Raw genomic sequence first — 12568 nt, 5'->3', positions numbered from 1 at the left:
TTAATGGAATCCATGTTTATAAGCAGAGGCTTTGGAAACTAGGACTGGCTTCCAACCTCTATCGGAACATTTACAAGGATGATGCTGGTTAATTTTCATACATTGAAAAAGACCCAGAGAGAAGATAGAATAGTGTTAAATTATATTTGCTTATAGGCATGGACATGAACAGGGAAGAGATTCCTGATTTTTTATGTTTTTCATAGGTAACACAATGTAAATCAGTAGGTGGAAGATTCCAGAATTGATCAGTGCCCTCCAGAATTGAGCAGTGCCCCCCAAAATTAAATATTATACAGAAAAGTAGCACTCCCAATAGTCATGGCACCATGAGGCATGAACCAGACCATCATCTTATCCACTCCCCTCCCACTGGCTTAAAAATCAACACCACAGAGGACTTTTACCACGAATATTTATCAGTGTTTTTACTTGTAATAACAGTAAAAAATGGATTAAGTTTTGCTTCTACTTTTTCTGGACAATGCCTTTAAAGCTTGTAATATAATCAATGCTGACCCCAAGTCGACATATTCATTATATATGCATACATGTAAACATACATATATACATATATATGTGCATACCAAATATGTATACATATATATATGTAGTCATGTGTAGTTACGTGCAGTTGTAGGCCTGCCCTTAAATATATACGATCACTAGAATAAAAGCCTTATTGGAGAATGTAGCTCTGTATCTTTTGACCCAACCTGAATATGCTGAAGAAAATTGAGTATACCCCAGTATTTGTTTCCAGAGGGGGCTCCTCCTTCTCAAAAGGGGTGGAGACTGCTGTAATGGTCAGGGTGACAGAGGGAACAAGTCCTGGGGGTGGTTCCTCCGTAATCGGCTCTGTCTTGATGGTTGCTGGAGGAAAGTCCGTTGACAAGTACCATTTCTCACTTTCTGCCTCCTCTGTGGAAAGAAGACAAGCACACACATGAGCTTGCTCGAGCATCCAGTGCAAGCAAAATTAATGACCACTGACCTTTCTAAAGAATAAATCTGCACAAAGAATCGTTGAGGGGAGGATACAAGGAAATAAAGCATGTGAGAAGGAGAAAAGTGGATGGATACATGCATGCCCATGTTTATAGCAGCACAATTTATTATAGCTAGGTCTTGGAAGCAGCCTAGATGTGCATCAACAGATGAATGGATTAAAAAAATGTGGCATTTATACAGAATAGAGTACTATTCTGCATAAAAAAGAATAAAGTTGAGATAATCATAGCAATTAAGAAGCTTCACTGGTCTCTGTCTGCATGAAGGTATGCTAAAGACTCTGGGAGAAGGACAGATAAAGGAACTTAGCTTCTCATGCAAAGCAAGACAGAGACTAGGTAGTGGGACAAAGATGGGAGACATTGTCAATGTATAATGAGTTATGCCTTTTGGTTTTAAAACCAAGTGCATATGCTATGTATTCAAGAGTAAATTTAAAAAATAGGTACCCCCAAAATAAAGACCCAATCAAAAAATGGGCAACTCAAATGAATAAACACAGAAGTATGGATGGACATTAAATACATGAAGAAATGCTCAACATCACTGGCCATTAGAGAAAGGCAGATTAAAACAACACTAACATTTCATCTTACTCCAAAAGAACAGCCATCACCAAGAAATCAAATAATAACCAATGTTTTTGAGGCTGTGGGGAAAAATGAACCCTTCTGCAATGTTGGTGGGAGTGTAAACTAATACGATCACTATGGAAATCAGTATGGAGATTCCTCAAAAAACTAAATTAGAAATTCCATGCGACCCAGCTATTCCCTATCTAGTTATCTTCCTGGAAGAATTAAGGTCATCATATCACAGTGATATATGCATACCCATGTTTATAGCAGCACAATTTATAATAAATAGCCAGATCTTGGAAACAGCCTATATGCCAATCAACAGATTGAGTGGATAAAGAAAATGGGATATTTATACACAATAGAGTACTACTCTGCCATAGAGAATAAAATTGAGACATTCATAGGTAAGTAGGCCCTTTGTTCCTTGAGAACCTAATGTTAAGTGAAATAAATCAGACACACAAGCTTAACTTTTACATAGTTTCACTTATATAAGAAACCCAAAATGTAAATAAAGAGCAAAATACAAGATAATAAGTAGAGATCTTTTTCAAATGGGAAGGGGAAAAGGAAATGGAGAGAGGAAAACAACTTCTAAAAAGAGAGAACTACATACAAAATGGACATAGAGCTTCTGCAAATGGGATAGGAAACAGGAGTTGGAGAGAGCAGGGAGGGATGAGGGGAGGGGGTAAAAAATTCAGATGTGTTATGTACATGTACAAACTCCCCACAATAAAATGTAATCCTTATGTACTGCAAAACATGTCTTAATAAAAAACAAAAAGAAAAACATCAAATGCAAAAGGCAACAGAATTTGGAAAGTATTTAGTCAAAATTTAAGAAAAAAAGAGGCAAATGGTTGACACCCAGAAGCCCAGGACTGAGGCACAGACAATTTTCATTTTTATTTCCACTCCCAAGTTTTGCCCTCTTGTTTTCCCTGAGATCCCTCCCACTTTACCCCTCAACCTTAACTAACTTCCAGTGACTTTGCTCAGTCTTTGGGAATCTTCAGTTTATAAAAACATCTGCCCTCTGCTGAAAGGGACAGACTATATCTCCAGGGCAGAGTGTGTGATCTTGGCAGACCTGGGTCTTGCCTTTTTACCAGGCCATCAAGATTATCACTAGGCCTGGGGACAGACAGCAGCCAAGAAGCCACACGGACCACAAAGAGCACCTCCATCACCAAGTGCACATCCTCCTGGAAGTCTATGGACTCCAGATTACTTCTGAGCTAGCACCTCAGCGCAGCCCTGGCAAAGCAGGGAGGTACATGAAAGGAAAGCCAACCAGCCTGGAAACAGACACAGAGCAAGAAAACACAAGCCAGCAGTTCCCAAAATCCACATCCCTGGCCTGACACCAGTTTTAGTAAATATGAAACATAAATAATGCAGTGATATTCCTCTCCTGTATGAAGATGTTTTAAACACACACTGCACAGGCTTAGTGACGCATTATTGCTCAAGGAAGCAAATCTGTAGACACTTTATACCCACACTCAAGAATCTGAATCCTGTTTTCTTATGAAAATCATTCAGAACTTCAAGGTAGTGAAGGAACAGTGAAAACAGGACCTAAGGGCTAAAGTTAACTACTAAAACTGCATTTTATAAGCAGCTTCCTTCAAGCACAGAAACAGGTTCACATGCACAATGTGATATTGTGTTTTAGAGCGAGTTCTACAGGCTGCCCTGTGTGAATGCCGTAGAGTGTGGGGGAATTTCCGTCCCTAGCAGGGTGTGAGCAACGTCCTAGCAAAGGAGGGGGTGTGAAGGAACAAAGGGCCTTTTGACATCGGCCAGAGGAGGGAGACCACGCTGCACTTGCACAAAATTCTGCTGGCCCAGGAGGCAGCCTCAGCTTAGCTTAGCTTAGAGGAGCAACTGCACCATGGGTCAAAGGAAGATGGACTCTCCCAAAAGGAGATCAGGACCTAGAAGGCTATCTACTCTGAGGAAAACACGCTGAGGGCTGAGCAGAGGGTTGGCTAGTAGGGGAGGTGGACAGAGAAAGCAAAGCTCTTACTCTCTCCACGCACCCCCAAGGCATGCATGCCTCTGCTTCCTGAAGTCAATGTCTCAAGTCCGTCCAAACTGAGCAGTATTTACCCCAGGCAGAGGCTGGCAGAGGGACAGTAAGATGGAAGTGGACTCAGTGCATACTGAGATGCAAAAGAAGGGAACATCCCTGAGAAAAGGCCCCCGCAATTACCAAGAAATTGTGAGGAGCAAGTAAAGTGACTGTGATCCAATTTAATCCACAAGGCAAACAAAAGAAAAGGCAAAATATAAATGTGAAGAGTAAATACGAAGTCACAAGATGAAATGAGGACGGGCAATGGAGTCAGTTCTTCCACGCTTGTGAAACCGTTCTCAAAGCACATGCACACTCATAAAACAGGTCAGGACTTTATAGGGACTTAATGGTCAGAACTCTAATGGCTGCTCTCTCAGGGCACGGAGGTGGCAGAGCACACAGTGATACAAGGATACCTAACCTGAAGAAAGCTCTTCTCGCAAAGACAATGGAGCCTTTCATGTGAGAGGGCCTAGGAAGCTGCCTCCCCCACCCTGAGCTTTTTTGAGGAAAAACAAGTACCATTCCAATGTGGCAATGTAGTCCTCCATCATGGAGGACGTTTCAGAGTTAGAAATGTGTAAGGCCATCAAACAACCTCAAAGAATCACTTTAGAGAAGAAACGGACACACGAGTCCTGATCACACTGAAATTAGCAGCGGAACCCAGATCCCTGCACACCCACCAATATCCACTCAGGAACCAACTCAACACGTGGGTAAAGATCTATGCTGCGTCATTAGTTAGAATCACAAAACCCTTGAAATAATCAAAGAACAAAGGAAAGTTTAAGTCAATTTGGGGGCATCTGTGTAGCGGAATATTTACCTAGACCTTCATGTTACATTTGTAAGGCCTTTGTAGTAATAAAGGAAAGGTTTACAATATAACAATAAGGACATACTAAGGAATAATAATAAGGAAAAATCTAAACATAACATACATTAATGAATACAGTGTAAAAGAGATATACGCCAAAATAGCGAACATACATCTGGACAATCATGCAGAACACATGGGTCTTTTTTCTTATTCTTCATATTTTATGGTATTTACAAATTGTCTGTATTAGGAAACTTGTCCCTGGGTGACCACACATTTGCTCAGACTGCTTCCGCTTTCACTGCTTTATGCTGTATGTAGGGTGGCTTTTATTAGACAGAAACTCAAATGGCCCCAGGGGCACAGCTAGAGGCCCTTGATCCAACCAGTCAATGCCTCCTAATACATGCAGATAAGCTGCATTACTGCTTCAGGTCTTCACTCTCCCTCCATCTGTGTCTATTTCCAAGGCACCCCAGCGTTAGGGACCCACTCCTGTCCACGTAACTTAGTTTATCCAATGGCCTGTCAGCTTCTTAACACAAGTAGCTTCTGGAGATGTGCCCGTTAAGAGTAGGTTTATGTTCCTATAGTTTTAACATCACTATGAGAAGGATGCACCACAATCATCTGCTGATCCCAAGAGCAGGATGACAGGCATAATGATCAAAGCCACCCTCAGACTAGCTTGGTCAATATCAGCCAACAATCTTCTGGCTTTGGGGATATAAATGGATCTAGTAGAGTCACCCTGCCAACATCCACATAAACCAATCAAACCCTAGCCAGACACAGATATGTGAGCTGTAATAATAAAATGATTTTTATTTAAAGTCCTGAAGTTTGGCATGGTTTGTTATGTAGCAACACTGCTAGCTAATACAATGTGGCTGAATGTATGAATTAGAAATTAAAACTACTACACCTGAATCTATTGCAACTAGGAACTACATTGCTTTCCAAAATAATTCTCTTAAAGACCAATGGTGAGTCACATTAATAAATATTTTTTAGACAGGCTGCTAGACTTACCAGTTACATAATAAAATAAATGACTGCAATTTAAGAAAGTCAGCCAAAAGTAGTTTGGTGAGAACAACATTCCAGTGGTAGCTGAAACTAGAGAAAAGAGCTTTCATTTGGAACTACTGGGTGTTGGTTTGTACTCTGTCCTCAAGGGAAGCAATATCAAATTAGAGCAAAGAAAATGACAAACACACTCTTATGCATCAGGGGGTTAACAGAGAATGAAGAGGAGTAAGTATGGCAACTTTCCCACATTATCTTATAGTTTAATTTTATTGGCAAAATGAGCAATAGGGACACCAAAGGTTTAGATTGGTCATTAGTGCACTTTTCTTTTGTAAGGAACCATCCTTATCTTTTTCCACCTGTGTTCCACGTCTCCTGCCCAGCCAGAGCGAGGGCCTTCCCGAAGCCCATGCACAGCAGATGACATGGTTGGCATGTAGATGATGAACACATCTTGTGTCTCCAGCCCTGAAAATAGCCCGCTAAGATGACTCAGACTGATGCTCTTGTCACCAGCTCAAGCTAAATACGACGAAGACACAACATCCGTCTCCTCTCTTTGACTTCTCTAAGTTCCCACTTCCTGGGAACACATCAACATCTCTCTCTGATACTGCAGAGCAGAAACCTAAGTCACCTGTGACTCAGCCCTAAAGCCCTTTTCCCGGGGAACTGGACACTGCGCTAATTCTGCCGAAAGCCTCTCTATTCATTTCAAAATCCATGTAATACCCCTTCCCGTTTCTCCCTGGATAACTAACTGTCCACAACTTCCTGTGCCTGCTTCCTCAACTACATGCCAGTATTCCCTTTTGCTAATCTTCAAAAACATCTCCGCAGTGTGTTCAGGCCCTGCTTCTCACTACACAGTGATGAAACCCCAACTCCTTGCCCTCCTCCACACTGGCCCATTTACCCTGTGTGACTTCATACTTTCTGCTCACCTTCAGCTCACAGATGACTGTTTTCACTCCCACCTGTGAAAACAGCTTCATCAACGCAGGGGATTCATTCGAGGTCACCCCACTCAGCAACACTCGGCCCCTGCAAGCCCAAGAAGCTCAGACAGAGTCATACAAAGGAAGGTGGACACTATTCCTATCCCTAGCCCATCCACTGTAGGCCTGAGCAGCCATACACAGCCCCTTAATCCACCCTAAACAAAGTCACCTTGATTTGTGCATGATACAAATAACTACTTCATGCTGAGGTCTGTTGATACTCTATGTAGTTTTTAACTTTCTTCTTGTATCATCATAAGGACCATGTCCAGCTCTTCCTGAATGGCCCTACTGTGGCACTATGTGGATTCCTCTTTAGGAAAAACACTGAGAGTAGAGCACAATCACATGCACATTAGTGCTGTAGCTTGGGTCTGGCATGTGCTCACAACACACAATGTTAAGGCTTGGTCCCTCTCTTGGAACAACTGGAAAGCTATGGAAGCCAAGAGGCAGGGCCTAGTGGGGGCTGCAGGTCATTGGGGCTTCTCTCTTGAAGGGGACTGTGGGATCCTCATCTCTTCCACTTTTTTCCTTTTCACCTTCTGGCTACAAAGGTGAATGGTTTTGTTCCACCACATGCATCTGCCATGATATGCTGTCTTGTCACAGGCCCTACGCACAAAGGAAAATGATTAAGATCTAATATGACCAGGATCCTCTATGGGGTCAGGCAAAATTCTTGATCATTCAAATGATAAGCTTTTATTTCTCAAAACAGAAAAATATCCACAAGCATTTTACTGGGATATTTCTGTTTATCTCTTTTAACCTCCCTCATTTTTTTTTTTTCTTTTTCTCTTTGGTAGAACAGAAAGCCCTGCTTAGCATCTGCTTGCCAACCTGGCCGGTGATGACAAGCATATGCACAAGACAGGGCTGTTGCTCAGTGCTTGGGAAAGGCAGGGCCCCATGCCTAGGCGTGGCCCTGTGGCTGTGAAGCCACATGAAGTTCTTAACTCTAGTGTTTCAGAGAAACCTACAGTCAAAGTCATCCCAGAAACAGATGACTCCTGTGTAATCTTAGACCAGCATTTCTTAACCTTTTTTTTGTTGTTGTTGTTGTTGTGGGGGGGCTATAGAATCTTTTGAGAATCTAAGAAAAGCTACAAAGCCTCTCATTAGAAAAGTTAACAAATATAGACAACTCACAATTCCGTGTATAGTTTTGGGGAGCCACAGACCATCTAAGGCTTATGACTGAATAATAGGTTAAGAACTTCTACATTTTCCCTGCATGATCACTCTGGGATTCAAGCAGAGAGAGGGAGGGGACAGTGACAGGAGAGAGAACAAACAAAGGAAGAAGAGGAGAAAAGAGAAAGGTTCGGTGGGAAAGAAGAAAGACATGAAAGGGGAAGAAAAGGAAGAAGAAAAATTTGAGCATACTAAGTCTCTCCTTACGGTTTCTTCACATTCTTCAGACTTAGAATACAGAGAACTGTATTTATCTAAGTAAAACTGGACAAGAGGATCTAAATTGCTGCCTTTCTCCAAGCATAATGACAAATTCACTCACTATTCACCCACATAGGCAAGGACTCCTAGCTTTCCTTAAGAACTTTAGAGCGAATGGAAACAGCTACTCCCATGTGCTACATATTCAGATGTTGCCTAAAGAACACTCAGGCTGCCCTGCCAGAGTGGTAATCTGCCTTGACAGAGCACTTGGACTGGGAGGGACTGATTTCCCCCCTCGGAGGAGGTTAGAGTTCAAAAGAATAAAATTGTTTTCCTAATATTTGCCCTTCCTCAAATCTTACAAAAAATAATTGAAGCTAAGACAAGGCTTTGCTGGGCATGTCTTTGGCCACTCACTCCCACTGCCTAACTGATGCCTTACATCTCAAGCAGCTCTTGTGCCATATTTACATCCCCTGCTTCTAAAAATGCCCCTGCCAGCACAGGAAATCAGCCTTTCCTCCTAAAGACACAGCTACTACAACAAAGGTGAACCATGAACCATAATAAACACTTTGCAAAATCTCTGTGGCCTTCCATACTTACCCTTAGCACAGGATCTGTGTAGCCTTTGGCGGCTCAGGATCCATAAACAAAATAAGGCACCAGTTGGGAAATTGAGAGGTGTGTGCTATGGCCTCATGACAAGAAAGGCTCTCTGCAAAAGAGCTACTGATATTTCTCCCTACGCCAAATTATTACTCATGATTCCTTTGTGCTGCATTGAAATCGACTGGAATAAAAATGTTTAAAAAATTGTGACATCATAAAAGAAGCAGGAACCCTGAAATTTTGGGAATCCATTTATTTGCAGTTGTTTCACCAGGGGTCATGTTTGAAAAGAACCAGTGTCCCAGCCCTCTGCCTTGTCTCTCCCCAACCATCTCCATGCCATGAACTCTGGGCAGTTCTCCAAGACCCAGGTGAAACCAGCTTATTCAGGCACTTTCTCCTGTAATCGTCAATGTTGTGCTCCCACTTCTAGAAACTTCTAAAGTTTAATTTCCTCTTGGGACATTGCTCACAGAATTCTGCTAAAGCCACATGTCGGAGGTCAGCTTCATTCTAGAGAACAATGAGGAGCAAGCTGCGATTTTTATAATAGAGAGATGATGTGAACGAAAGTGAATAAGAAACTTCTTGAAAAGTTTGATATCTTCATTCTATTTAACCACATAAGCATCCTGCTATCTAAAGAAACATTCCATTCATTGGTATAAAAAACCAGCTCATCCTGGCTTCCCATTGGTCAAGCTCTGCCCTCAAGTGTATTAAAATCTCAGGCAGCTTCACTGAACCCAACTGACATATGAAGAACAAACTATAAAAATGGGATAACTGACTAAGAAGTGGAACACTAAGGACCCACTGCATTTCACAGCAGAACACAGGTTGGGAAATCTTCTACAAAGACTCCTGAGGTCCTCTTCACCTCTTGCAGCTGGTTTTAAATTATTATTATCGAGATTTTAGGTAATATTAATTTCAATCGCAGCTAAGAACAATGTCAGTACTACCAGATTCTGAGCACCAAAATATATTTAATCTTTACAAGACAACAAAGATGGCTCGGGAAAGTTAAGTGATCTGCCCACAGCTATTCAGTGGTGAAGTCAAATTTGAAATAAGATGTGAACGCAGACCACAGAACCTGAGCTCCTTCTGTTGGCCTGTGTCCAACACCTTTACAGTCTGTTGCATACATTTCCAATCTTCTCCACATACCTAAGTTCATGAGAGCAGTGAACAAATGTTTTCTTTGTATTTCCTTTGGTGCTTTACATATGATCCCAAGAACCTCTTGGTGAATGAATGGCAGAATTGTAGGGAGCTGATAATGCAGGGTAAAGGAGAGAGAAAGCCACTTTACAGGCCCCTACCACAGGGAGTCAGCCCTGCTTGGCTTCACCAGCAGAGTGACTTTCCTGGCTAGGTCAGAAAAAGTATTAAGAGTGGCTCCCTCCCTCATGAGGAAGCCAGCTGCCATGCTGTGGTGACAACTGAGCAGCCCCATGGAGAGGCCGACACATTTCATCAGCACTATCCTGCCAGGCATGTGAGTAAGCCACAAGGGAAGTGACCTTCTAACCCAGAGAGTCTTTAGATGACGATAGCCTCAGGCAACAACCCACTTCAACTTCCTGGGCAATCCTGAATCAAAACTAGGTAGGTGAGCCCCTTCTGAAGTTCTTACCCATAGATACCAGGAATGGTAATAAATGGTTATAATTGTGCTAAGCCATTGATTATGGAGGTTTTTATGCAGCAATAGGTAACTAATATACAAGACATTGGGAATGAATTCCACAAAAGAGTTACGTCTGGAAATAGAAACATCAAAGGAATTGTGGGAATAAAATAGGCAAAGTGTGGGGGGCTGTAAGAAATAGAAAATGCAAATGTTGTAAAGAACCATCCCACAGAGAACCTCAGACCTGGAAGACATTTTAAGGGTCCTTCAATCCAACCACTCATTAAATGCTAAAGACAATTTACAAAGTAATAAAACTAAGGCAGAGGACTGTATGAATTTATCAACACTGAAACCTAGAAACCTGACTGCCTACAGCTCTCCCTCAATTAGTGAGACATGAGAAATTATGTAGTCCCCCCTCTTCTGTGGCTTTGTTTCCAAAGTTTCAGTTATCCATCATCAACCATAGTCAAAAGTATTAAACAGAAATATCCCACATATAAACAATTCACAAGTTTAAAATAACTTTTATTACAGTATGTTGTTACAATACTATTCACTGCTATGAGGGGAAGAAGGAGGGACTGTAGTCATAACACAGAACATATTCTAAGGCTGAATTGAGGTTACTCCCCAAAGCAATTTAAATAAGAAATTGAGGGAGGAGAGGGGAGAAAGCAGGAGGAAGGGAGAAGAAGGAGGAGGAGGGAAAGGAGGAAGAGAGGAAGAAGAAGGCCATAATGTTAAGTAAAATAAACCAGACACACAAGCTTAAATACCACACTGTTTCTCTCATGTGAGAAACCCAAGAGTCAATAAGGAGCAAAATGGACAACAGACATAGGGAAGTAGAAAAAGCATGTTCAAATGGGAAGGGGAAAAGAGAAGGAAAGGAAAAGAGATTTTTAAAAAGAGAATGGAAGGAGAAAAATGGAAACAAAGCGCTCGTAAATGGGGAGGGGGAAAAGGGTTGAAGGGAGTGGAGAAGAATGTAAACAAAAGAAGAGTTAAGACATTATGAAGATGTACAATCCCCCTATGATGGATGTGATAATTATGTATGGCAAATATGTACTAAGAAAAATGAAAAGGAAGAAGGAGGAGGAGGAGGAGGAAAAAGAGGAAGAGAGGGAGAGGAAGAGGTGATGGAAGACATAGGGGATGGGAGAATAAATGAATCTGTCAAAATGCTATGAGGTAGGCATTGTCCTAAGCTCTTTAAACATGTCCTGCCTTTCCTCGCGACAATTCTGTCTTCAAATTATTTTAGTTCTATTTTTTCCTCTTGCTTCCCCTTCCCCCATTCTATTGATCAGAAGTAGAAAAACTAGGAAAACCACAGAGAAGAAGGATCAAGGCATCCATGAAGCATGTAAACTTTGCATGGGGGAAAAAAACCCTGAGTCTACAGTTAAGGGTCCAGCAAGGTTCAACTAAGAGAGAGTCCACTCAGACTGGGGCCTTCTTTTCCTTGAGAACATAAGGCTACATTTTCTGAAGTCCTTATTAGTGTAACTCTATTCAAAGGGAGAATGTACTAAGATGAAAAATTTTAATATCTACAACATCCCCTGTCCTAATATATGATATTTTACGAGTCCCAGAGCTGTTTTTATCAGAGGCCAGTAGAGGATCTAAGAACCCCACCGGGGGAAAGGTTCTCCCTCCTTATTCTTTACACAAGAAATTATAGGCCTTTAACCAAATGTGAGCATGAGGAAACCTGTCTGTAGTAGCCACCTGTGACTTGCACACAGCAGTTTAAGGGGAAGAAGAATGTTCAGGTCAGAATCAGAGGAAGACAAGTTAGTGGACATCTATGCCACCCTCTACAAAAAAGTTATATACTAGGCTAAGAGTAGGGAAAAGAATTCTGAACAGTTATCAAGATACTAAAACACCCCCTCCTCCCCTCCCCATCTATAATGTAACTGTACTGTATCCCTAAAATGTACCAATAAATTCAATTAAAGCTGAAAAAGATTCAACATCTCAAAAAACAAAAAAAAAAGATACTAAAACAGCTGATCATCCCTCTAGGAAAACAAAACAGTTTAATAAGAAAGGCATATTTGGCTTGGACATTTGGAACATATAACATATACCAATTAAAGGCCCGTAGGGTGATGTCAAAACATCTTTCTTAGTATGTCTAAGGGCGGAAAACCTAGTCCTTTAACAAATACCATACTTATAACATTATTGATGCACATGAAAGGGTAACCAACAGGAAACTCTAACAATGTTCACCAAGGTCACAGCCACAAGGGCCCAATAAAACACACTGGAAATAAATTAAGAGGATGCCCCAAGAAGGTTTTATGAAGAAGAATGGTCATAAAAATTCTTTCTCAGGAAAAGAAAAAAAAAAAAAAAAAA

At 41.4% G+C, this 12568-nt stretch overlaps 1 protein-coding gene across 3 annotated transcripts in view; it reads right to left on the bottom strand.

Moving 5' to 3' along the window:
- The window catches only part of Creb3l2 (cAMP responsive element binding protein 3 like 2), a 105642-nt gene that overhangs the window by 27715 nt on the left and 65359 nt on the right, over positions 1 to 12568 (bottom strand). For all 3 annotated transcript variants that reach the window (XM_010631706.2, XM_010631705.3, XM_019208579.1), the window contains exon 3: positions 746 to 921. In XM_010631706.2, coding sequence (XP_010630008.1) covers positions 746 to 921 — 176 coding nt within the window. The remainder of the gene's footprint in view (positions 1 to 745; positions 922 to 12568) is intronic.

The sequence above is a fragment of the Fukomys damarensis genome, unplaced genomic scaffold, assembly GCF_012274545.1.
Source record: "Fukomys damarensis isolate Sample0158 unplaced genomic scaffold, DMR_v1.0_HiC HiC_scaffold_16, whole genome shotgun sequence".
NCBI lineage: Eukaryota > Metazoa > Chordata > Mammalia > Rodentia > Bathyergidae > Fukomys > Fukomys damarensis.
This window is presented reverse-complemented; position numbering and strand designations above follow the sequence as displayed.